Genomic DNA, 27,976 nt, shown 5'->3' with positions numbered 1-27,976 from the left:
ACACTCAGCCGTCACTCCGAACCCTTCGGCGCCTCGTGGCCGAGCAGCGACCTTCAGGCTGCCGCGGTGACACAAACACGCAGCCCTGCAGCGGTGGGCACGCCGCCGCTCAGGAGTGAAAACACAGATGCTTCTCTGTGCAGACAGGCAGAGAAAGAGGGGGAGCGGAGGCAGAAGGAGGCTGACTCGCTCGTCCGCGCTCCTTTGTCTGTTCGCCTGTTTACACAATTGGTCAAATTTCTGCAGCCTGCAAACCTACAAATGTGTTTCAATCCAAGGATTTGCGACTAGAAGAAACAAACAACTGTTGTGTGGGCCGGCGCTGCTGCTGCTGTTGTGCTGCTGCTTCATAAACAGATGATTAACCCAGTGTTAACCAATGTCAGGTTAGCAGCCAATCAGCTGAGTCACTGTTAAACAAAAGATGTTTCTGGGTGCTGAAGACACTGAGCGGTGCAGCGTAACATTCATGCCCCTTTGATTCAAAGTATCTTTGCTGGGATTATAACGCTGTGGATGTGGATAATGACACCAGTGGTGGTGACGTGGCAGAAATAATGTGAAGATGACAATGAGGAGAACGTCCAGGCCTAGTTATCGTGATGGCAGCGGTTTGTTGTTATGACGGGGAAAGCACGTTTCCAAACCTCTCTAGGCTGGTTTTTGTTTTTCTCTTCCCTCCCTGGAGGAGAGGAGCGCTGGGGGGGAGCGCCGTCCCTGGAGGCTTATAAACACCACATTACACCTGAGAAATGGGCTAAACGAGCCTGCTGTGCTGTACTTACCCGAGCCCTGTGTGGGCGGGTGTGAATTCGCACCTGTTATCGATAAGCTTTGTCCCGATTTGCCATCGCTGGAGTGAAGTGCCGACGTTATTCTTCAGAGTTTCCCGATCCACAGTGTTGCCTCGGTCTTCCTCTCTCCCGTCCATCTCCCTCCTCAGCCATTGTCTTCCTCACCCACCCTTTGCCGCTCGCTCGGTGCGAGCTGCAGCTGTAAATAAGAGGAGTTGTCACTGTGCATTTGATGAAGGTATTGTTCTGTCGGGGTGCAGCGAGCCGAGGACAAACTACATTTGAGGAGCCGTTTAAAGGACTTGGAAGCAGAGATGCGGTGGATGGTTGGCTCAGCTGAACTCAATCAACCTGCCCTGTTTAATAATTTACGTGCTTTTCAAACCGCCATGATATAAATTCATAATATGCACGACTGCCTGATGTGCTGCTCCTTCTGTGCACAGTCTGATGTGTCACTGGCAGAGGAAGGACTGTCACCGGTCCTCGCTGTCGTGATTGACTGGCAGAGCTTCTTAATGTTCTCAGCAGGATCACAGCGTGTTCACACATAAATGCCTTTTGCCAAACCTTTCCAGGTATACATCAGCAGCAGTGTCTTGACACATTAGCCATGTTTACATGGACGCGCTTAACCGGATCAAAGGTCTGATGGGAATAAAAATGCTTTATGTAAACAAGCCAGTCAGAAGATTTTCAACATTTCCAGGTGGTTGCGTCAATCATTAATTGGATTTGTGCAAACACTTCTTCTCATGTTTGGAGAGAATTTATCCTTACGGTGCAGGTCAGTTAGTTTAGTGGTAGACGTGGTGGGAGTGACAGAAAACTGGTCTGTGTTAGTGTGAGAAATCCTGACAGTCGGAAATCACAACTTCTACTATTTCTGGGAAGATGGACAATTCTGCACGTATCAGAATTATTGAATCTGTTGAAACCTTTGATCCACAAAACGCTCGTCAGGATCGGATCACCTTGAAGCTCTAATCTCAGTTTTAATCAGATTGTGCACGCGTAAACATGGCTGCCATCCAGGGAAACGGCCCCCGGCGGGAGCTAACGTCTACAAAGACGCATCGGTCTCACGACGCGAGAGAGGCGGCACAACGACGTCTGAAAGTTCCAAATATTTTCAGATCTCGATTAATTGCTTGGATCATAAATGCGACTTCCAGGAAGTAAACTGTAGTTTGTAATGCGACGATTGTGGTTGCACCAATGCACAAAAACCGAGACGTGCTGTTGACATCTCAGCTTCTTCGTTGTGTTTCCGTAAATGTTCATGAAATGTGAAAACGTGAAGTTTGATCTGTTTTTACTCCATATTTTTATTTTAACTTGTCATTTTACACCATGCACGGTCCCCTAATCTGGAGCTCTGAGCTGTTCCCTTATTTAATGCTGCAGAATCATTTGTCCCGTGCTACGGTCACATGGGGGGAAAAGGTCAGTGATCACAGTCAGATCGAAGGAGACAGGTGGAGACAGTCTGTCTCCCATCAGTTAAGTCAGTTTGATAATATGATTATTAACTGTGACAATCAGTGAAAACCACAAATCAGCAGTTATATGGAACCTTAAGCAGAACCCAGCTGTGTGGAACCCGTTCAGTCGAGTGCAGAGATGAGTTGTGTTCATCAGCACAAACTCAGATTAACTGCAAACCGTTTCCAGCGTGTCTGCGAGTGATTGCAGTCGGTCTGAGTCGCACCATGATGTTGTGGCGACAGGTTGCCTCTGACCTGTGCAGCTGCTTTATGATTGAAAGTATTAACTCAGAGATTGAAGATGCTGCACATTCAGATCTTTTAATATTCTGTTTTTTTAGCATCTTATGAACTTTTTAATGAAGGTTTATAAAATCAAGTTGCACACAAAGGGGCCTAACAATATTACAGAGGTTTTTCAGACACGATTCCCAGCACAGAGGCCGATTAATTCTCAGTCAGGTGGATAATTGATTAAATCGAGTAATTGTTTCAGCATCCAGTAAAGCTGGTGTCGTGATGTAATCACAAGCGTAAACAGCAAAACACCAGCAGGACTTTAATGGAAAGCCATTGTGTAAGACATACAGCAGTCAAGAGGCTGTTAGATGGCTGTTAATACCACAGCACTGTGTTTTCTTGCATCATTAGGCTGCAGCTTTAGATGAGAGTCCTGCAGCGCGCTGGAGATGCTGAGCAGGACAGAAATGTGAGTGCCGTTCTAATTATAAATGAATCCGTGCGTGCGGCGAGTAAGAGCATCTTGCCTCTCCGCGAGTTCCCCGGGTGCGCCGCCGAAGGATTACGCTTGATCAGTGTGGCAGCGCAGGAAGAGGAAACCATTTCACACCAGGATGTGAACTTAATTACGCTCTGCGCCTGCAGCTGGGCGCATCATCCTGGTGTACCTCTGCAATGTGCATCGCTATCGTAAACTAACTGATCTGTTTGTCAGGAATTTTTACTGTGAACTTTCAAAAATAAAGCGAAAACACAGGCGTGAGGCGCAGGGCTGTAAGCCTGTTATCTGATTATGGTGCGTCTGAACAGAGCTCAGAAGACTAGCATTTGGAAGCTGACAGCAGTTTGAACAAAGCAGAAGTACTTCCCACATCCCGTTGTCCATCACTCAGACCTCCTCTTCCCTTCTGCTTCATCCATCCATAAAATCTCCATTGATCTGTTGATAAATCTGTTCATCCATCTGTCCATCAATCCTGAGACGGCACTGCTGACATCGAGCCTTCGCTGCATGCTGAAACGATGCTGAAGTGATGCGGTCACATCTTTGCTGTTAGACGTTTTGGATCTTGCGTTATAAACTGGATTAGCAACGTACGCTTTGATCCGATTGATCCAACCGAAGTGCAAAAATCAAATCGCATAAAAATACCAGAGAAGCCGACCGTTCATCCCCACAACCCAGCGATCCGCCCCTCACACCGACCTGATCTACAATCTGAAGACCGAGGAACACATTTTAAGAAGTGCCTTATTTGGGGAAAACATAAAAGACGGTAGCTGCAGAACGAGAACAGCTTTGCTCATCGAGGCAGGAGGAGAACAGCAGCTTGTATAGTTGAACATGTGACTCGGCGGAGTGCACGTTTAAAATGAGCGTGAGCTCCATGGACCCTGTTGAACAGCCGCCCTGAACCCTTTTACATTCTCAGCCATTCCCTGCAGGTTGTGCATTAACTTTTTATCGAGTGGACATGAGCAGCTTCAGTCTTTCATCGGTTTTTATTTTTTAAAGCGGGCGCTTGGATTAAATTTAAATTTTCATGCAAATGACCTCTGAGCTGCTTTGGACCTGTTTCACTTTAGTTCTACGAACCTTTAATTCTTTATAACATTTGGTGTAAAATAATTCACTCTCACATAAACACAGTAGCCACTTCATCTAATAATGCATGGCTGCAGATACTTTATTAAATCTGATCTCAGTTCAGCGCTGTGTCTTTCATCATGTAATAAACGATTACTTTTTATGATGGCCTGTTCCTCAAACATCAGCGGGATCACATGTTTTATTGTCATGTGAGCACCAGCATGCATCAGAAGCATAAAATGATGCCGTCAGAATATACATGATAACTACAACAATAAATAAATGGGTAATAATCCTCGTGAGAGCAGCTTTAGGCAGTGAATGGATGGATACACCTGAGGCCTGTCAGACACCAAAATCACATTTTTATGTTGGTATATTTTAAGTTGCTTTGAAGTTTGAGAGCCGCGTTTCTTATTCATGCAATCTGTAAACAACGCTTAATAAAAGCTCAGCTGCTTAAAAATACGCTTATAAAGTTTGAAGCTTCAGTCAAAAGAAAAATGAAGTTTCGTTCCCGTTCCTCTCGTCATATCTTTCTCATCTGTAAATCTTCTGATTAAAAGCACCACAGAGGAGCTCGGCCTTTTCAAGCAACAACAAACATTTTACCAGAAATGACGCCTCAAAACGATAAATCTGCCGATGGTTGCTGATGGCTCCCCCGTCCCGTCTTCCAGTTGGATGTGGCCGGGATGGCCTGACAGGAGCATCACCGGTATAGCTGCGCACCTGAAGGGCTTTTTAAATTATTGAGGATGTTGTGGAGGTAAAGCTTCTGCTCCCGTTGACTCACGAGTCTCCTCCGTTTCCACAGCTTTGATTCACACCCTGACTGATGCTGGATTTTCGCTCACGCTCGCAGCTCTAGGGAAGTCGATCCATCGAGGCGGATGCATCTGAACGGCTGCTGGCCGCATTTCCACGAAACGTTTCTCAGATGTACTCGTGTGTGTTTTGCTGTTGTTGCGCAGCTGCTGCAGAGGTCTTCACTGTGCAGCGGGGAGAGGTACCTCCAGGGTTACCCCTGTGTTTTTGGTGTTCGCCCACATTACAGGGCCACATCTGCACAGAGACTTATGCTGCACAGCTAAGACTCACTCCATGTACGTCCAAACATATGAATATACATTTGTAATTATGTGACCAAAGCACTTGACGCGAACATTCAAACAGTGCTTATTATCGTGTCTGTTGCTGCTTTTCTAATATTACACTTCTGATTATCTAAGTGGACCTGTGCATTTTAGTAATTGGTTATATTCTGTCTCTTAGTTAGATTAATAAGCACCGGGTGGATTTATTAAGTTGATAACCAGCTTCATGTGACCACTTAGCCTGATTGCTGATGTTAGGATCAGTCAGATATATCCCGTGTATCTGGAGCCTGCTGTGTATTTCCTGTGGTGTTTTTCTTTTGTTGGTTTTGCAATGAGGTGATGATCCAGACACCAAAGGGGGCAGAACAACAGTTACAAAATCAAATACTTTATTTTCTGAAGTCTTGCAGTAAACAGAAGGTGCTGTGGGTGCGAGGCGGGATGTCCAAAGGTGGTGCAAAGGATCCGAACTCTGCAAATAAATTGGAAACAAGACAAAGACTGAGGGAGCGCGCTCAGACTAAACTCTCAGAGAAACAGAGAAAGGCTCCGGTGAAGTCAAAGGAGAACAAAGGATGTAAAAAAAAGAGAAGCCACATGAGGAGCTACCCTTCAAAGGAAGCGGATCCAAGATCACACAGAGGAGCAGTAAGAGGCAGACAGGAAGCACAGGAAGAGGAGCAACACCAGCCCTGGACTGGAGAAGGTGGCGATGTAGGAAAGCTGTTGTTTAACATCTCCCAGCTCTGCGTCTCCCTCCTCTCTGTCTGACAAAGGCGAGCAGCTACGCTACATCCTGCACGCTCTGATCGTCCGGCACGTGTGTCGCCGTGGACGGCGTGTGAGCGTTATATGAAACCACAGACATGAGGTCATAGCTGTGAGCCCATCAGTCCCACCTGGGCGTTCCTCAAAAGGGTTTCATATTACATAAACACGAGTGTTTTCTAAGTTAGACGTCACGTTGAAGTGCAGCGTGTGAGTCCATGTGTGCTGCAATTGGTGTGATGGAGGAGTAATTATTTACTGTGAGATGTAAACAAACATTTCCTGAACATTCACAAACCTGTGAAAAGCTGCCGGCTCTGGAACATCTGACAATTTATGACCCTTGTTTTTGTGCTGGAGCGTCTGTAGCCTGCTCACTGTGGATGGTGCTGATCACAGTGTGTTTACATGTAAACGCAGAGGCACATAAAACCAGACCTGTTTTTCTGTGAGGGCAAAAAAGTGGCAATATTTACATGACTAAAAATAGGACAAATATGAGAAAACAACAAAATCAAGCAAAAAAAAAAAATGTTGGTAACACTGACCTGTTTTCAGCACTAAATTTGTTTCCTCATTTTTAACGTGATGTCGCACATTTGTGTCTGGACTCATTTCAAAGTCACACTTTGAACATTTTGTCCGAAAATGACCATATTTGGACAGGAAGCCATGATAACTGCCAATCAGTGCTCAGGAACATCCAAATAAATCCACGCCTCACAGTTACCATGGGGCGTGGCCTTTTGTAGGACCCGCCCCACAGTAACTGTGAGAATCTGAGCTTCAGACTCACGGGGATTCTTGTGCATGCACTGATCTGATTATCTAAAACTTTGACCTTTCACATGAATGTTAGTTATGGAAGTCTTTATCAACAAATCGATCCAGCTGTGAGCTGAGCCGGGAGACGGCTGAGTGGAAAGAAAACCTCTCAGGTCCCACAGGGGGAACCTCCCAGAATGCATCGTGCCTGAAGAAGTGCTGTTATTTTCAGTTTGTGAAAGTTTGGCATTTGTGAGTCTGAGCACACTCGCCAGCAAACCCACTGCATACACCTGAAGCTCGGATTGGCCCCGTGGGAGTTTAACCTTTGACCTCTGCTGTGTTAGTCCTGCTTTCTATCAGTACAGCTCAGAGTCAGCATTTCTGAAGCTTGTGCTCACGCTCTCCTTTGAGTTGGCTTTCTCCTGAAGTTCTTCAGCTCACCGAGTCCGTCACTGAGTGATCGACAGATCCGACAACAGTTTGCATTGTTCTCTCTGAGCTGCCCTGCAGGGTGTTGGATTAAACCACTGACAGCGCTTTTGGCTCAGTCACGGATTTCTCTTCACGCGTTTAATGCATGAAGATGATCATCTTCAGTTTAATTTGATTTTTGGCCTCAAGGTCCGTTTATTCATGTCGTCTGATTTCTGTTCGTGGTGTGTGGGAAGAAGGGGAATTTAGTTTGCCCGTCCCTGTGAGCACAGACGCTGTTACTGAAACATGAAGCAGCAGCTTCTTCAGGCTGATCTGATGAACAAACGTCACAGAATGAAGCTTCACGGCTCAAAGTTAAGACATCAGGCCTCCACAGTCAGGGGTGAGAGGTGTTGTCCATAAAGGACATTAGCTCAGCTGACATCGTCCACTCACCAACCTCCTCTGTGGAGTCTAGGGGCCTGGCCAGGACAGAGCTGGCACTCATTACTAGTCTATTAATCTGTGTCTTGTCCCTCTCCATCAAACAACCACATAGAAGCCTGCAGAGGCCGTCGCTGTGTCATAAAGTGTCCTCAGTCCCGACTCCCTAAAAGACGTCAGCGTGTCCTGCAGACAGAGCAGACCTGCAGATCTTTCATGCTGGTTTTCTGAAGCTTGAAGTGACAGTATTTGGAGGGTGGAGTACACAAGTACACACACACCTTTTAATCACCTCTAAGCAACAGATAATTAAAATCCTAGAATTTCGCCAAAACTGGAGGTCAGACTTTGTGGACGTGCTTTAAAATTTACTGCACAGCAGCCACATTATAGGTCAGATCATTTAATTACAAAGGCTCCAACAGCACAAACGGTCCAGTTCAGGGTCTCCAGTTAGCTAGCGGACCGCTAACAGCTACGGCCATCTTTGTCAGCACACCTGCCTCTCTCTGCGGTCATGCCGGCATCTTTCAGCCTCAATAAAGTTTAAATTGGGTGAATGAAATCCCGCTTTGCCACCTGAGATGTTGTATGAAGGGGAAATTAGCTACAAAGACCAAAACATGTTTATTTCTCCTGTAAATTTCAGGCATTTTAACATTGGGTCTGACTCACTGCTGCAGCCAGCCTCAAGTGGACATTAGAGGAACTGCAGTTTTGGGCGGCACAGCGTTGGCTCCATTTTTGAGCCCCAGAGGCTGCTTGGAACTGACCGAATGTTACTGCAATATGTTTTAGAGAGAGGCTTGGAAAGAGACGCGCGTCCTGCAGGGAAGTGTGTCCCTAATCAAAGTTGAGTGATAGATTTGTGTGTTTTCAACAAATCCGGGCATTTTATCAAGTGGAAAATGGAACCAGGATTTCTGTAATGAAGGTGCCAGTGTAGGTGTCAGGAGAGGAAAACAAGCACAGAATATAAAATATACCTTTAATTCTGCTAATTTGATTGTAATCTGGCTTTTGATGGTCCATCAGGGGGTGGGAGAGGTACAGGAGTACGGCGTGTGCTGGTTTTCTGAGGAAGCAGATAAACGAGCAAACCTGGTGAAGAACATAAGTGAATACTGTCAACTTCAAACACTGAAACATAGAGAACAACAGGATGTGAGTAATCTGTAAGTCTCTGCACACAAGAGAAAGCTTCGTTCCATATTTATTTATTTTTCTATCAAGTCACATCAAATCAAAGCTTCCATCGAGGCTGCACGGCACCAACGGTTGGAGCTGGTGCCAGGAAGCCAAAAATAAAGCCCCCGTTCAGGCTTTTACAATCTCTTCAGGTGCCCCCTTCAAGCCACAGCACTCGTATTCAGCTGACGGATGAGAAACACTCACAGCAGGCAGCGAGCGAGTGTGAGAAAGTGTGTGAGGGAAGCTTTGCTGAACATTTGTGACAAATGCATCCCCGGCGGCAGGGAGCTGTTGTTGTTGTGCTGCTGCGTAGATGGAGACGGCGAGGCTTCGCGATGGAGGAAAATGAAGCGTCTTTGTTGTACTGATAAAATGAATGCTTGAACAGCAGGTTTGTATGTTTGCGTGCACGGCCACAATCAGACCGACCCCCGAGCTTCCGAAATATTAGGAGAAGCTGTTTGGAATTTCTTTTTGATCATCTTCGGCCTCGTTGCCCTCATCTTTCTAAATTTCAGTTGTTTATTTGAATCCTTTATTGTTGCTGTTTTAAATCTGTTTTTGTTTTTTGTCGTTCTTGTTGTTATTGTGTTGTTCGTTGTAGTTTTAAGTGTCTTTGTTGTGTTTCTGTGTCTCTGCGTTGCCATTTTAAGTCTTTGTTCCTGTAATTTTGGATTTCTTTGTTGTAGTTTTCGGTGTTCAGAATTTCTTTGATGTCTGTTTTTATTTCAAGCGTTTGTTGCTGTTTGAGTCTTTGATGTTGTTGTTTTTCTTGTCTTTGTTCTTTCGTTGTTCTCTTGTCTGTTGTTGTTATTTTTGAGTCTTTGTTGCCGTATCTTTGAATCACGTTGCTGTCTCTTTGTTTCTGAGACTGTTGGATTTTGAGTGTGGTCATGTTTTGGGGGTTTCCTGTTTCATTTCAAGCTTGTTTCTTGTCACTTTGATTCCTTTAGTTGGCAGTTTGAGCGTCTCCGTTGTTGCTACAAACTGTAGTGGTTGACACATTTCCATGAAGAACTGGGACTGATGTAAAAATAATCTGCTAAATCAAACGTGGGCTGACTTCCTGTGGATAACAGAGTAGCTGAAAGCAGTTTTTTGTGGCTGGTTGAGGCTTTGTTGGCATTTTGAGCCTTTTTGTTACCGCGTGAGGTGCCTGTTGTGTTTTTGGGTTTCTGTGCTGACATGTTGAGTCTTTGTAGTTTTAAATCTGTTGTTTGGAGCCTCTCTATCATCATTTTGTGTCTCATTGTAGTTTGATTCTATCTGAAGACTTTTTTTATGTCACTAACGTGAATTATTTGAGTCAGTCTGGTTCCTGATGGTTGAACAGTTAGTGAGGGAGACGCATCGTCCTCATCCTGGGTGGAAATGATGTCCTCTTGTTTGTTTCTCGACTCAGTCGGTTTTTACAGTTTCCAGGGTGAAAGCCCTGACTTTGTACCACATGATGAATCTGATCGCATCAGGGATTTGTCTCTGGATCGTCTCCTGCTGCGTCTCGCTCGTCTAATCAGGCTCAAGAGGCAGAGTGCAGAAATGATGGGAATAAATTTCATTACCAAACATCTCAAATTCTTCCTCTTCACTCCGATCTTTGTTCTCCGAGGGAATCCTTTCTGACAAGACACAATGCCGACTTTTCATTTTCTGCACAAATATCAAATTGCAGCAGCAGACATTAGCTCTCTGGGACAGCGAGCGCTGATTTCATTCATTAATCACTCACCGCACGGCACCGCGCTCTGTTTTGACTCATAAATTGTGCTGTGGAATCATATTACTGAGCGTGGTGTTTGTAAAAACAGCAGAAGGTGAGTCCAAAAGGATTCACTTCCCTTTCCTGACATTTCTGATCAAACATCATCCCTGAATATTTTGGTGCTTTCATTTTCATGCTACAGTGAAAAGGGAAGCACTGGACCTCATGCTTTAGTGCAAACTGACGCTATCGTCTCTCTGCCATAGTTCAGACAGACTCACTTCCTTCCATTATGTGCATCACTGATACTGAACCAGTGCACGGTGCCAGCCGGTATGTGATGGCACCATGGGGAACCACTTTAAAACAGTTCTATGAGAAAGCTCCAAGTCTTAATAGGAATTATGGAAAATTTCCCATAGCATCAAAAAAATAATGATTTATTTTTTTAGGGGCATTTTAGAACTAAAATGCTAAAACATCTGCTTTTCAGATGTTTTAGGGTTAATATCAGGTCCTGTGGCCTCGTGAATGTGAACTCTGTAGAGTGGAATATGTGTGTGATCTCTCACAGTGGACTCTGAGGCCTGTGGAGAGACCACATGTGTGATATATTTTACTTACAGCTTCTCATACACAGAGAACACAACAGTCTTTAAAACAGTCCAGATTAAGTGAATAGCTTCAGAGAGATTAAAGCTGCAATATGGAAAACCTATATGAACGTCAGTGTGATATTCCTGACCACCGAGTACAAATGCAAACTAGAAAGAGCAGCTTTCTCCTAATATTACAGGCCTCTCGACTAACCTTTTGTCACGGCTGCACCAGCGTTAGGTGCACCCAAAATTTTCAGCCTTCATTTAATAGCTGTCCATAAGTTACCGTATTTTTCGGACCATAAGGCACATTAAGCGAAACAAAACAGTCAGATGAGATAGCATAGGTAAGCATGTCTCCGAACAGGAGCCATTTTGTGGTCCTTATACACACATAATATAATATTACGTTGAATCACAGTACGTATCACTCCGCGAGGCTCCGTAATGCTCCAACAATCCATCAAGCGGTGCGGCTTCGTAGCTTAGCAAAGTCGAGCTAAAATGTTTTGACAGATTTCTGAGCGCCGTGTAGCACATGACATCAGTTCGAGGTCAGTAAGCACAACCAGAATTCATACATAAGGCGCACTTTTGAGGAAATTAAAGGATTTTAAGTGAGCCTTATAGTGCGGAAAATACAGTACTGAACATGTTCTTGTGCTTCACTGAGCTGAAACTTAAACTTAAAATATTACGAGATGTATCAAATAAAAAGAAAGTCAAAATTAAAAGTGCCTCAAAGGCTTCGAACTGAACATCTTAATATCTGAACATCTTACCGTGGGCGTGGGCATCTGAGAGGCTCCGCCCTTGACTATCTCTGATTGGTTTACACCACGATATGGGCATAATGCATGTCTGCTGTTGACCACACAGAGACTTTCAGAGTTGCAGAGACTGTTTTTTCAGGATGTTTAGTGCAGGGAAAGATTTGACGGAAGAACTGAGATGAATCTGAGCTCTCTGCCAGACTATGCACAAAGTAAAATGTATGAAGAAAATGGCAGATTAATAATCGTCGGCTTCTCCTGGTGATCATCAGAACAAGTAAAACACGCTGGTCCTTTTCACAAACTAATATTAGAGAAAATATGCAGCATGCTAAACACCCGCTTATCAGGCCGTGCACGGTGTTCGGACGGGGGAAGCGCCTGGCGGGTTGCACCCATTGCACTCAAGCTGCGACGGTAAATAGTTTAGCCGGGGGAGACGAGGTCTATTTTTATCGCAGCAGACAGACGGAGGAGACACACTGGCAGGCTGACGCACAGGTTGAGGCTTCAGGGAGAGACGGCCAATCAGGCTCCGAGACGGACAGGGACGCAGCCAATCAGGTGGACGGGCAGACAGGTGGACACAGATGCAAACAGACAGGCTGTTACAAACCAGGAGGAAGAAATATCAGCGCCCACAGCACATTTTAAGTGGCTTTAGTGTTCCTGCAGGGCCGGCGTGGGCACATATCAGCTGTTAGTCAGTTAATCAACGAATCAATCAGAAGAAATGTTCATAAAGACAAAAATATCTGAAGACTTGCTTCCACCAAGATGTCTCATTTTGTAGTTTTTCTTTGTTGTGTGTGGCTGCAGAGTGAATCTGTCGAGGTTTCAGGCAAACACTTTAATGATTATGAGGCTGCGGTTTGAAGTGCCGTTGAGAAATTACGATCTGTCCCGGTTCTCGTTCCGGGCCGTAAAACAAACAGCACATTAAAGAGTGAAGCCTCCTCTAATATCTTATTCTAATCTTGCATTAACAGCGCATTAATGCAGCTGTGCCTTCGCTTTGGCTGCGTCTCATGCTTACATTAGCCGATCTTTTCATTACCTGTCTTTAGCGTTAAGGAGCTCACTGTGACTAAAGTGGTCTGCATGAGAACCCTGACCCAAACACGGGGCCCTAATGGAGTTTCATTAAAGGTCAAAGAAAGTATTTTCTTCCTCTTTCCAGGCAGATCGATCCGTGTTTGGAGTTAAAGATGGATCCAGACAGACCCTAGAAGACTGGCAGCTGTAATTGCAGCAAAAGCTGGTTCTACAAAGTATTGACTCAGGGGGCTGAATAATTGCGCACACCCCACTTTGCAGTTATTTAATTGTAAAAAATATTTGGAATCATGTATGATTTTCGATCCACTTCTCACGTGTGCACCACTTTCTTTCACGTGGAATTCCAATAAAATTGATTCATGTTTGTGGCTGTAATGTGACAAAATGTGGGAAAGTTCGAGGGGGTCGAATACTTTTGCAAGCCACTGTACATCAGCGGGCCTGAACAGATTCACCTGTATTTGATTAGAGTTGGGCATAAACAGCTTGGTTGGCTCCTTTTCACCATGATACTGTCGTTCATTATTATTATCATTATTACAGCTAAAAGGAGAGCTTGATACAAACAGCTGATGAAGATGAGTTCATGGTCATTTTTGAAGCATAAACTGTAAGTAAAGAAAAACCTCCACCCTTAGAAATGAGATAATTTCTTGCTTTTTTGAGAAAGATGTCACACAAAGATGTTGCACAGTCCTCCACTGATAAACAAATAGACAGATTAATTTATATTTTAAAAAAGAGTTATATCCATGGTCGTAACTGAGGAGCGGGGTTTGTCCAGCCCAACTGTTGTTTTATGAGTTCGTCGAGTTCCTCCCATAAACTGTATTTAAAAGCTGGATGTTTGTCATTGTTATTGGTATTTTTTTAAACCTCATGTTGGCTTTTTCATTTTTTTTATTTGTTTAATTAGACGTATGAATTTGGCAGCTACAATTTAGTGCAGCAGGTAAAGGATTACGAAAACGTCCAGACGGTCTGTTGTATCATCAGTAGGGATGGGTATCGTTTAGGTTTTATCCAATACCGGTGCCAAACCGGTACTTTTGAAACGGTGCCGGTGCTTAAACGGTGCTCAAACCGGTGCTTAAAGAATGGAGAACACAAAATTGGTCCAAAAACCTCTCATGTTCAGCTGTTTTTTTTGTAAAAAGATAACAATGTTAGCCTTTTCTGCAGCTATGGGGCATATATGGTATCACTCTTGGCTGGAAGCAGTGCTTAAACAATGGAAAAAACACAAACTTTGTCCAAAAACCTCTCTTGTTTAGCTGTTTTCCACTTTTCCTTTGGTCATTTTAGCCTTTTTGGCCAGGGTGAAGGGAGTACCTGCCATCAAACAAGAAGACAGCCGCATGTAGCTATGATGATGTTTGCTAGTTCACCTTACATGCATTAATGTAATAACGCGGTTAGCCTACTCAACGTAAATTACACACGAACAACATGAAGCTACTCACGCAGAGAAGAACGGCTGCTGCTGCATCATCATCCTCATCATTTCTGCTACACTGGCAGGGCTAGGGGCCAGGACTCTCCTCTTCGGGTTTTTGGGGGATGTTGCTCTGGGTCCAATAACAGGCACCACACCCGCAGTAGATGCGCTCGGTGTGAGGTCTCGCAGCAAGCTATCAAATACGGCGCATTTCTCGGCTTTTAAAAAAACGCTATGCGTCGCCAGGTGCTTCATCAGATTCGAGGCGTTACCTCCTTTGACAGTATCACAGTATCAGCTTAAAGCACTTGTTGCAGGCTGCTGAGTTTGCATCTTTTGCTGTGAAGTACAGCCAGACTTTGACCGCTTCACCTTGGACATTTTTAATCTGTAGCTCTGCTCTAAAAGAACGCACGTACCTGGACCCGCCTACTATCCTCGGAAAGGTAAAATGATTGGCTAGAATCTAAAGTGTATCACAGCTCAGGAAAAAAAAAAGCACCGAAATAAAGCACCGAAATGTGCGCTGCTTTTCGGTCTGGTTACTACAGTTTATAACAGAACCGGTACCCATCCCTAATCATCAGATATTTGCATTAAAATGTTTCAGAGCAGAAACGCTTTCCAGACGTTTCGTTTATTTCTGCTGTAAAGTTGGATGTTTTAACGTGGGACTGACTCGCTGCTGGAGCCTCCAGTGGACATTAGAGGAACTGCAGTTTTTGGCTTAATTTTCTTAGTCAATGTTGTGGAGACATGAAAATAAAAATGTGGCATTTTTGAGCCAACTGAAGACGAGTTTTGGCATCCTGATATCTGCCCTCGCATCCTCCTCTGAATATCTCAGAGAACAGTCACGATTTTCTGCTAAAAATGGTATGAAAACGTGATTTCTTCTGCTAAAATATCTGATCATGCTGTCTAATGTTCATCTAAACACCGTGTTTAATCAAAGCTCAGTGGAAGTGTTCATGTTGCGTCTCGTTGACAGGAGCCTGGATGTGAATCCCGGTGTCTCTGCTGTAGAGCTGTGTGCTTTGTATACATACATTTCAAAGCAGTAATCCTTTAGCCGGCAGCCTCCTTCTTCGTTTTTCATAATTTAATGTCAGAGTGAAAGATGAGTCACCTTCTGTAAGCCGGACACTTTACTGTAGGCTACACCTTCTCATCAGCGAGCCGAGCAGAGGGTGACTCAGCTCAAAGTGACTATTGACCCCTGAATAATGGCTGCAGAAATTAGAGTTCACGCTTCATTTTGTTTTGATTTGTATTTTGTTCTCTGTCATCTTCAGCGGCCTGCGGGGGGTTTCTGAAGCTCAGGTTCAGAATCAGCCGCCCCCCACAAGCAGCAGCAGCAGCAGCAGCATTAAAACGGGCTGCTGCCTCAGTGAGGCCTGAATCATCAGCATGCAGCGCTCACTTGCAGCCTTCATGCAAGTACAATATGATTTAGCACCATTAAAATATTGAAATTAAAGCACTTCTCTTGTTGTTATTGTGTTACCCTCGTGGTTTTTATTTGCGCTCATATTTATGGCTTTGTTATTTTATGCTCCAGTAGCTTCATCTTACTTTCCTTCCTTCGTTCTCTCCTTTTTCCTATTTTTCTTCCTTCCCTTAAATGTCACCTGCATTTACTCAAAAACTGACAAAAGCATGAACAGTGAACAGCTTTTCAGTGGGTGGCAGGTCCGCTGTATCCCTGCAGAATGTGGTTATGGCTCAAAGAGACGTCGTCTGAATGCAGCATCTCCAGAACGCCCTGATCTCAGCATTAACGGAGGTTATCCGTGCCGGGTAGACTGCACTGTTGGAAATAGTTTATTTTGATGCTGTTTTTTTGCAAATTGTGCACAATAGCATTTATTTTCATTTTTCCCACAGTTTATAAAAATTAGTGTTAAACTATGAAGACAGATTTCCTGTGGTTGGAAACTATTTTGTGCAATTTTTGTGTTTACAGTTTTGAGGGATAAACCTCTGAAATTTCTGTAACTATGTGTAGAAACCAAATGATTTTCAGGTTTTTGTAGTTTATTGCACTTTTTTCCAGTTTATCTAGTTACTATGGACTTAATGCATACATGTTATTAAAACTTGTGATATAACGGTTGTATTGATACAGCAACTTGAAATGCTCCAATAACTGGCACTACAGCTGTTAAAAAGATAAAGATAATGTTGGACTTTAAACGAGTTAATTGTCATAATGTCCCACAGAGGAAACTCAGACTATCCTCAGCGAATCATCTGCCTCCATCTCACCCTATCCCAGCATCCTCTGTGGTCATCCTGCCTGTCAGCTCCATTTGCCCAGTAAATCCACCGTCTCTTCTGTGCACACGTCCAAACCGATTAACTTCAAATTCAAAATGAACCGCTATTTCTCCAAAAGAAAGATTTCCCAGTTCTGGTGTCTGATATTAAAATGATTTGCACATATCAGCATTTAGCACAGCGTCACGTTTCTGTCTACATACTACAGCAAATACTACAGCGGTGGTTAAAAAGGCCCAGCAGCGTCTCCACTTTCTGAGAGTGCTCAGGAGGAACAACCTGGAGGAGAGGCTGCTGGTGACATTTTACAGAGCCACCATAGAGAGCATCCTAACGTACGGCATAACAACATGGTATGCAGGGTGCTCAGCTGCAGACAGGAAAGTACTGCAGAGGGTCATCAACACAGCCCAGAAGATCACTGGCTGCTCTCTGCCCAGCCTGGAGGTCACTGCAAACTCTCGGTACCTCAGCAGAGCTGGCAATATCATCAAGGACCACTCTCACCCCAGCAACCAACTGTTTGAACTATTACCGTCAGGCCGACGGTACAGGTCACATAAAACCAGGACAAACAGATTCAGGGATAGCTTCTTTCCCAGAGCTATCACCGTAGTAAATAAGCACAAAAACAATTGAACCTATTCCATACCGTCACTGTCATTATATTATGCTGCTATTCATACTGTCATTATATTAATGCTGCTATCCTGTATATATTGTACATACTATTGTTTGAGTACTTACGATTGTTTTTTTTTGTACTTTTTATATTTTACACTTATATTTATTATTGAAACTTGCACCAAGGGAGTGGCACTCCAATTTCGTTGTACTCTGTACAATGACAATAAAGGCTATTCTATTCTATTCTATTCTATTCTATTCTGTCTCTGCTGCCTTCTGGCTCGGCCTCCCTCGATGAAAAGACTGTGACAGGTGTAACTTGTTGTCAGGTGTTTCCTTCTGCATGGATTGTCCACAGATATCAGGCCAGTGGGCATCTCCCATGGTTTAAACTGCCTCTCCACACCTGACAGTGAGGGCAGCCGACAGCAGACAGACATGTCTGAAACACGTCTCATTTATTCCCTTCAGTAGACGTAAAGTTACTGAGAGTTCTAGTATCTGATATTTCAGACCCTGATTGTTGAGCAGTAGGAACGTCTCTCTGTTACCAGAATCAACCCTTGAAGGCCATAAATCATAAATCTTTGCCTTTTTCTTTTAAGCATAAGCAGCGTTGAGGCTGGAAATGTGCCGCTGCCTGCCTCAGTCCTTCTCTCTGGATAACGGTCCGAGTATTTTGTTCATTTACTAAAAGGCGTGCCGCCGTGGCGTCGGAAACTCCCACAACGTCTAATGAATCACCGCTCGCCTGCTGCGAGAGAGCATTTGTCCCAGTCAGATAAGAATATGAATTAAACATGTTCACGTGTGGAGGGCTCAGTGCTGGAGGTGATTTATGCCGCTGCAGTCCCGCTGTGTGAGGCGCATACATGAAGCACAGAGGTGGTTTCGTTGTAGTTTCGCTTTCCCAACTTAGACTCTTCACAGCGGATCATCGTCCTCTCCCTTTTCCCGTTCACTCACATGTGCTTCATTTGTTTTAATCTCATTTAATATCCATGATATAATAACACACGTGTTCTTGGATAAGTGCAACCAGTGACAGAAGATCCATCCAGGTTCTTCCAGTTACCAAAGTGAAGTCTTAGTGGCAGTTGGCAAAGCAAGAATACTTCCCAGTGCCTCCTGAAGGATCCCGATTAGCTCCCAGGCCAGATCCCCAATGAGTGCTGGGTCCTAACTTCTCTGAATTGGACATGCCCAAAGAGTCTCCGAAGGAAGGCGTCCCGATCAGATACCCGAGCTACCTCGGAGGGTTCCTCTCCACTCTGCTCCGAGCTCCTGGAGAAAACTCATTTCGGCTGTTTGCATCTACTCGCTCTTCCGCTCATTCCCAGATCTCGTGACCAAAGTTGAGGACTGTAGAATGATACATGGGAAATAGGAGGCTCCGCCTACACTAATCCACCTGTCAGCCTCACCTTCCACTTTTCCTGCCACATGTGAAGAACAGACAGTGAGATTTGAACTCTTGAACTTTTCTTGTGAGTTTCAGAGACGCTAAAAGTGTTTTTGATCAGTCCGCAGTTCAAAGAAGTATGGAAGCAGCTTAAAGTGAATTATACACGTAACGGTCACTCGATTGTGGCTTCAGAACGCCTCCCGCTGAAGTTCTATTCACTTCCATTCAGAAAGCACCATCTTAGTAGAAATACTAAGCCTGTCATTTCTTCAGCAAGCAATTATGGCCTCCATTGATAAATTCAGGCTCTCTAATATGTGTGCCGCTCGTCCTGTGGGACATTATTGGCCCATTAATTAGATTTGAAGGCTTACAGGAGGCTTTGCTGTCCGCGGCGTGGTCGTTGGTTGACAGCTGTGTGACAGAAGTCTGCCTCCAGTTGACGGAGCTTTTATTTAAGGGATTATTTCTTTCTACAAAGATGATTACTTTACCTGTTGTACTGTTGTTCTAGCATCACTCTGGTCTGAGGTAGAGAGGTTTGTCCTTTCAGACTGTGAAAGCTAACACCCTGCACCAGTTATCTGGTAGTTTCTGGATTCAACAGGAAATGATGGCTCTGAACAAAAGCTGCAACTCTGAGCTCTTCAGTGAAAACACCGGGTGGCACTCGGTCCATCTGTGGGCTGGATAAAAGCCCAGAGAGGGTATCATGTCAGAACGAGACCTCGTAAAGCAGAAGGACGCATGGGCTGTCAATTTGACTCGGTTTCAGTTCAGAGACAAAGAAAATCTTTAAGTCATGAATCATTGTTTTAAAATGGGGACGTGTTTAAAGTTATGGTCAGTTTAAGTGTTCAGAAAATAAATGTAAGTGAATGTAACGTCCTCTGAAGTGATGAAAACGTGTGTGTGTGTGTGTGTGTGTGTGTGTGTGTGTGTGTGTGTGTGTGTGCTCACCCAGCAGCTGCCAGCTCAGAGGAAGCAGTTTGAATTAAATAATTCACCAGCTGCTATTATACAACAATTACTACACTTCCATCAAAGCTCTGAACACACACAGACGTACACAACCACATGGATGCACATGTATGAGGACTCACAGACACGGTGACCGGTGCAGTACGGGGTCCTCAGAGGCCTCACAGAAGCAGAAAGTTCAGTATTTCAGTGCGTGTGGATTTAAAACGATCGTAGCGAGGCGCTCGGAGGACAACTTCAAAGAGGCGTTGAGATCTGAATCAGGTGTGTCTGAGGCCTGACTCACGCTCATTGATGTGGACGAGGACAGCTGCGCACAGCTGCACACCATCAGTTGCTGTTGTTGTTGGGGCGATCGTGGCTCAAGAGTTGGGAGTTCGCCTTGTAATTGGAAGGTTGCCGGTTCGAGCCCCAGCTCCGACAGTCTCGGTCGTTGTGTCCTTGGGCGAGACACTTCACCCGTTGCCTACTGGTGGTGGTCAGAGGGCCCAGTGGCGCCAGTGTCCGGCAGCCTCGCCTCTGTCAGTGCGCCCCAGGGTGGCTGTGGCTACAATGTAGCTGCCATCACCAGTGTGTGAATGGGTGGGTGACTGGTTGTGTAAAGCGCTTTGGGGTCCTTAGGGACGAGTAAAGCGCTATACAAATACAGACCATTTACTTTTTTCATCTCTGCCCGGATGGCTCATGCACGGTCGCATGCACTGCAGTTAAAACGTGTAGGCAGGCAGCTCTGCTCAGTGACAACACATTGCAGGGCACATGGACTTTTGCTTTTTGCCACTTGGACCCGAGCAGACTGTTATTTCCATTCGAAGCAAAGGATGGCCTTGTGTTACTGGCATGTTTTTAGAAAAGCACCAAGGGGAGAAAAGAGGAGTACAGCTGACAGCTGGGCTCAAATAACAGTAACATATTTCAGGAAACACCTCTAAGGAATATAATTTCACTCATTTTCCTCCTTTATTTTGTTCTTCCTCTAGCGGCTGGTTAATTCTGGATGTACTGACCCTGTTTCCAGCTGCTCCTGCAATGGATGACATATTAGTGACTAACCGTGTGTCGTGGATAGGCTGATCTCATCCATCAGGTCATCCTGTGGCTTATCCAGGTCCAGCTCGTGGGTGCCGCAGTCTAACCCTCAGTTTGTGACCGTAAATGAGGGTAAGCTTTGCTTTCATGCTCAGCAAAAAGAATTACTTTATCCTCCGCTTCTAGTAGCTGCTGATGGTTTAGAGATTTTCTTTAATATCTTAACCAAAGGAAAACTTTGCTTCACATTTGTCTTTGAGCGATGCAAACACTGGAACAGAAAATAAACGCACCGGCTCTACTTGAGCTCTCAAAGGGCTTTTTTACAACATGACTCGTTCGCTTTTTTCTGCACCTGAGTGCTTTCAGTCTAACATCAAACACTCTGATGGAACCATCAGAGAGAAACTTAGACCTCAGTATCTTTGGCACGCACAGCAACCAGGGATCGAACCACCAACCTTACCGTTAGTAGACGACCTGCTGCACCTCCTGACCTGCAGCTACCCACGACTGTGAAATAACGACGAGGGTGAACCGAGCGGGATTCAAGCTAAGCATTTCTCAACTTCCATACGAGCGACTGAAGCGGCTACAAATAAATGTATATGTTGATTGACATTTGACCTGGTAATAAATCAATTAGGTCACCTAGGCAACCAGAGCTTGGAGCTCCTACAGGTGACCAGCCTTCAAAGAGATGTACGACGAGTGAATCACAGCTTTAGGGCTCACGTTTGTTTCAGAGGCCTGGAAATATTTCCCGGTCCTCACAAACCGAACGGGCTCGTTGTTCTCGTTGTGTCTGTAATTGCAGAGTTTGGCGTGCACGCTGCTCCTTACTGACTCGTTTCCTTCTCACAGTGAAACGTAGGCCTGCCAGATGCTGTAAGAGAGTTTGTGTTTGTTGCCCGGAGCTCAGATATGTTTCTGTTTTTTATTGCCTGAGCAGATGGGACAGGATGAAATCACATGAATCAGATTTAGATGTTTTGTTGCAGTGGAAGTTGTCATCGCCACAGATTTATTGCAGGGGAGCTTTTAATTGGATTGTAAGCAGTCAGTTTCCTCTCAGCTCATGGACCATGTGGCACTTTGTGTCTACATTTACACTTTGGATTAAAAGCAGATCGGCACAGAGTCTAAATAAATTAGCTAAACAGCGGAGTTACAGACCAGCTCTCACATCAGAAACCCTGCATCTCAAATCTAAACACATGTGAGGGGGCTCGTCCGGTTATTGAGGAGGGAGAGTTGGAGGTTTAGACGGAGAAATCCGGGGTCTTAGGTGGTCTGACGGGCAGACATGAATTCCAGTGGTCTAAGTGAGTGGACATAAGCCGGCTTATCCAAAAGGTAAGGCACTACCTGTTGAATTATTTCCAAAGTGTGCCAAATTGGATATGATAAAATTTAAGTCTACTCACTGAAGTTACTGGTGGATGTCTGTTTTGATTTTGATGAGAATGTTAAGATTCAATATTGAGGAAGGGTACAAGAGGTGATCGAAGAATAACCACACTGGTCCGGCCGGGTGAAGTCAAACGATGATTTTAATGAATACACGCGTGGGAAGACAACTCTGTACGCAGACAGGAAGTAGTCTTCGACTTAATCAAAGCATGAATTTTATAAATATTTTATAGCATCAGGGTTTATTTACTGACGCCCCTTCATGCGTCACCGGTACATTTTATACATGGATCAGATCAACATCATCATGACTTTTCACCCAGAAAACCATCTTCTATTTTCATGGCTTGGTACTTTCCGTTCTTATCTTAAAATGAATTGTTCCTCTTTCTTGCCGAGACAACAAGAAACGGTTCCTCTGAATAAATTTAACTCTATGTGTGTGTGTCACGACCTCACATGCTCTTTGTGTCACCTCTTCACCTACTGTCTGTGTCTCGTCCTCAAATGCTCTTTCTCAATTCACCTGTTGCACTTCTGACCTTTTACCAGACCAGAGGCTCACTGAGACTATGTATATGTCTTCTACTAAATAAATGTTTTAACCAAGAACCTCTACTAAAACCTTAATATAAAATAATCTGATATATAAGTGTTTTGTAAGCATGTATTGCGATTCCTTCTATGGCTCCAAGTCACTTGCACAATAGATTGTCCGAACATCGCGCCGAACAAAGCTTCCGACCCCCAATTAATTGACCGAGCTCCAACTCTTTAATAAGCACAGATATGCATTGTGTATAAAATAGTCATAGCTGCTTAAGGCCTTCTTAAAGCTATCTGTTACATTGTTAAAGCCTCGTCTTAGCCTGCGGCTCAAAATAACTATCTGCTTTCACTTCTGCATACAACTTCCTGTCAGCCTGCAACTCAGTCCTTCTGAAAGAGACACTGTTTAACCCCTGAATGCAATATAAACTCCAGATTTTATTATTAATGCAATGGTAATGATGACAATTATTTAACTATAGCAGTAAAATAATTTCCCTTCTCGACAGCATCAACAGCAATTAGCTGTCCAGTAAAATGATTGATTATAATACAAGAAAGACACGCTCATGCTGACTCGTGTTTCCTCTGTTCAGACTAGAAATATGGAAGAGCATCTGTGCTTTCAGGATATGTTAAACTAGCTGCACTATTTTAACTCTTTAAAATGTTATTTGATAAATAAAACCATTATTTAAAATTATGTTTACAAATTTAGATTTTTTTTATCTCTACTTCTGTTTATTATGTTTATAGTGATTTAAATCTTTATCTTTGCCACATCAGTTTCACTTATTCTATCATATTTCTGACTCTTTCCTCGAAATCTTGTGGTTTTAATCTCTTCAGCGTCACCTAATAATTCATTGTGTTGACTTATTGGCTTAAACAATGACCTCACGTGCTTTGTTTAATTGCAAATATTGTAATTTAAGCATCATGTGGTATGTGTTATGATTTGATGCTATATAAATAAAATAATTGAACTGAAATCTCACGATTCTCCCTTTTATGGAAAAATGTTCCCTAATCTGTCTCATGAGTGGTTCAATAATCTTAAGTTAACGTTGGTCAAACGTCGTGTTTTTCACACTCAGGTTTTATCTTGACTGACTTTAATGTAACATCTTCTTAGTCGTGTTTTCCTGCTCGACGCGTCTTCGCTGGGGGAAACGGGCTTCCATAAATGCCCTCGGTGTTGGAAAGCTGTGGTCGGGCCGGCGTTCGCTTTTCTGGGCCCGGACTTGCTGGGAGAGGCTGCCTCGCTCTGAATTATTAATGACCTACTGTAGAGAACAGCTCAGCCTCCCCCCTCATTACCTCACCCGCCTCTCGTGTCCTCTCCCTCTGAAACCTTCTGCCTCTTATCTCTCCGTGCTGCTGTTCGCTCTTTCAACAGCCTCCTTTTTATTTTTCCATCTTTTCTTCTTCTCTCCTCTTCATTTACCCGCCTTCCTCTCTGCCTTTCCTCGCTCTCCCTCCGGAGGCTTGTGAGATTGTGTTATGTCACATTAAAGAGACAGGCGGCTGCTAAATGAAAAATACGACGTAATAAGACTCATCCGAGGAAAACTGTGGATTCAGCATCGATTTTGGATCGGTGTGAATTCGATTTTCTGGGATTCGGAGGAACTGGCTCCCCAGTTTCTCTCCGACATGTTCAATGTCTTCTTTTCACTCACCCTGAATCTTTTTTGTCCGCCTACTCGTTACACCTTTTTTCTGCGTTTTGAACTATTGTTCCAATAAATTGTGGTGTTTTGAGGCCACAGGAACCTGAAACTTGATGTAAAAACTGAACCAGCTATTGGCAGCTGCATGTTGCTGCAAACCTGCTGATGTGCAGGAGTTATTGTTGAATTACTTGAACACTGAGGGAAACTTTAATGTGCGATTGTTCTCTGGGGCTGTAAGCACAGCCTGTTTTGTAATATTTGAAGGGTTATATTGTTATGATCAAAGGTTTCCTCAGCAGGTCAGAGGGAGACCTGTGAGACCCTGCAAGGAGCGTGGATTTGAATCCAAATGGCAGCTGTCAGCTTATTGGTGGGAAGGTGGGGAGGGGCGGTGCTGCGGGCGGTGCTGCGCTGACATCATGAAACTCAAAGAAATGTCACATTCAGCTGTCTGCAATTATTTTATAAACGTGTGTGTCTAAGGCAACCAACATGACAAAATAACTAGCACACCTTAGTCTTTAAGTTACACGACCTGGTTACATTTGGCCTGTGGTTCAGCACCATGGACACTACCACAGCTTTCTATTGTGCATATGGACTCTAGAGAAGTCTATGATGTATGTTTAATATGTTTCTATAATTGGGAATTAAGAAGGATCTACAGTAAGTCTGTTGTGGCTCTACTGTCTAGCAGGTTAGTCCTGTGTAACCGACCTCTTCTGTCCGTGTTTCTCTCAGACGTGGCTGAAGAACTACGGCTACCTGCTGCCTCACGACGTTCGGACATCAGACCTGCGGCAGGAGAAGGCCATGCAGTCTGCCGTGGCCGCCATGCAGCGCTTCTACGGCATCCCTGTGACGGGAGTGTTGGATGAGACGACTATCGAGTGAGTAATCGGGACGTTTCCGTAAAAGTGGGAAAGGCAGGGCACTCCTCGTGCAGGCGGGGACCGTTGCATCATGAAGGGCATGTGGTGTAACATCTTGGCCAAACCAAACATGCGTATCATAAAAAATGAGATTTCCATACCAGATCAGTCGGAGGTAGATTTAATAGCCTTCGGTGCTGTTGGAAAATCTGCTACTGTTGGTCAAACACGAAGGACGAGGAAAGGGGGGAAGGCGTGTTCACAGGCAGCGAGAGAGAAATCTGACAATCCCGTTAGTCAGTTTTCATCTCTTGGCACTATCATGATCATGTGTATTCAATAATCAGTAAATATTGTATTAATACTTTAAATAACTGTGTAAATGTTCCTTTTGTATGGCTAACACACAAACGACACACACTGTATTATACTACATGATATTATTTCTTTGCAACTTTGCTCATTTCTCAATAAGTGAATCTTTATTTTTATTCACAGTCCAAAAAAATACTTTGGTTAATCTGGGTTTTGGTGCTCCTCACTTCATCCTCTACCTGAAACAAAACAGTAGCTCCTGCGCCTTTAAGGCTCTGCTCCATGAAAGCCTGCTGTGTTCTGATTGGCCAGCTTCCAGAAGCCTACTGAGGGGCAGCACCCACTGCCTGTGAGCTATGCTTCTTGACTTTGGTGTGTCTGTAGCAGTGATCTCCAAACGATGGACCACACTTACATTTACCGTTGAATATTTCCACTTAAGAAGAAACAGAGAAGCTTCATTTTCTGATCGCTAACGTGACCACCCACCAGTGTAACCAGTTTAAAGTGTTACACTCTTCTGTTTTTGCTAACCTGAGCGTCTCTAGCTGCTCTGCATTTACTAGCTTGTCTCTGACGGCGTCCGCCTGCTGTTTGCTGCTGAGCGCGTCGTCTGAAGCTGTTCTTCAGATGTTTTTGAAGCATCTGAAACAACGCTGTGAAAACGATACGACTGAAGCAGAATGTAAAGCGTGAGCCAGAAATTCAAAACAATGATTTAAAGAATCCGAGGAGCTCTGCGAAGCTGAGCGTTGACCCCCTTTTGACATTTCACAGACACTTAATCCACCCAGAAGCAATCAGCCTCACTGCTTTCAATTTAAATGTGCTTCCTCTGCTTCAGCACACAAACTGCTCTCCACAAGTGAATCTGCTTCCTGTGGGTGCTGCTCATCCTCACATCATCTTCAACAGTCTGCTTTTTAAAATGTTTTAGCAGAAATCTAATGGCTGTCGTTATGTTCCAAGAGTTCTTTGGAAGATCGTGCATCTCCATTAAACTCAGAGATTATCAGTCTTATCACTCCCCGATATTCAGTGATCAGCTCTAAATGTTACAGAGTTAAAGCGCTGAGCAGCACGAGAGGCGGGTGCCTAAAAGTCACCAACACTCTCCCAGCTCGATAACTTCTTCCAAACGTCCTCTACACTTAACATCAGCATAAAAACTGTGTCCCGGGAGCTTCCGAGCACATCCTGTATGTCATTCTTATTTCTGATGGGAAAAAGCAAAGCTTGCTAAGGAGAAGTTGGTAACCAGAGTGTCAGCAAACATTCGAAAATATCTCAGCACACTTGGTTGCCCCCTGTTGATAACAGTTTTAGATCAATTCTGTAGTTTCATTACCAAAAGTACTTTTAAATGGCCTCACAGTTTACACGTAGTTTACATCAACATGTGAAAGCACCCAGGTTCAGGCGTCCAGTGAAATCGATTCTTGTGTCAAAGCAAATATGTGAAACTGCCGGCTGTGGTGCGCTGCTTTGGTGAATAATGAACAGCTAAGAGAAACTAAAAATGGCTCTGATGATTAGCAGACATGAGATCGTTTAGTTGGTCCTGTAACTGCAAATGCAAAACTAATTCATAACCATCTCCAGCTGTGTCTCCCCTAAAAACAAAGCTGCTTGGAATAAACACGGTTCACTGAAATTGTTGTTCAGCTGAAACCACCCAGTCTGTGCCAAAACACTAACATGTTGCTGTTGTGTTCAGGTGGATGAGGAGACCTCGCTGTGGCGTCCCAGATCATCCTCACACCAGCCGGCGGCAGAGGAACAAACGCTACGCGCTGACGGGACAGAAGTGGAGAGATAAAAGGATCTCGTACAGGTGTGCATACCTGACTTCATTTTCCATAATGAGCTCTAAGATGGCAGTAACTGAGCGCTCTGAGCTAACATGGCTATTAAAGAGGCCGACACATGTTAATGGGATGCTGAGTGAGTGTTTCTTTTTCTTAATTCTCTGTTTCCATCTTCATCCTCCCTCTTTCTCTCCCAGCCTGGGCTTAATGTAAATCAGCTGCGTCCCAGGGTACCCTGAACACATCACGTATCCATACATTACATCCACCCACCTACATCTCTCCGTCTTTATTTCTTTATGGACGTACGGTAAAACCCTCGGCTGTGTGATCCAACCAGCAGCTCGGCCGTGTAATGTGGGTCTAATGCAGATTAGAGCCATCCCACGGGACTCTGAACGCATCCCAGCTCCTGCCCACTTTTTCTCTCTCCCGTCTCTCTCTTTGTCTCCTACTTTAGTTCTCTCTGCTTCTTGTTCCCCGACTGCGTGTCTCTCAAATTCAAATCCAGCTTCAGTGCCACGAATCAAACTGAAACAGTACTTGTGTATTTCCACAGTTTCTTGGTAAAAATGACCAACAGTAAGTAAACACTGCTGCCCTGAACGCCTCAAATTCAAATTCAAATTCAAATTTTATTTGTCACGTACACA

The 27,976-nt window shown here is 44.3% G+C and overlaps 1 protein-coding gene across 1 annotated transcript in view; it reads left to right on the top strand.

The window, feature by feature from the left end:
* Nucleotides 1-27,976, top strand: part of mmp24 (matrix metallopeptidase 24) — an 82,422-nt gene that overhangs the window by 4,318 nt on the left and 50,128 nt on the right. The window contains exons 2-3 of the mRNA XM_085275327.1: nt 25,070-25,218; nt 27,233-27,349. Of these exons, the coding sequence (XP_085131453.1) occupies nt 25,070-25,218; nt 27,233-27,349 (266 nt within the window). The remainder of the gene's footprint in view (nt 1-25,069; nt 25,219-27,232; nt 27,350-27,976) is intronic.

Source organism: Mchenga conophoros, linkage group LG5, assembly GCF_057382185.1.
Source record: "Mchenga conophoros isolate Kocher_MC1m ecotype Shallow Benthic linkage group LG5, M_conophoros_male_GT1.1, whole genome shotgun sequence".
NCBI lineage: Eukaryota > Metazoa > Chordata > Actinopteri > Cichliformes > Cichlidae > Mchenga > Mchenga conophoros.
This window is presented reverse-complemented; position numbering and strand designations above follow the sequence as displayed.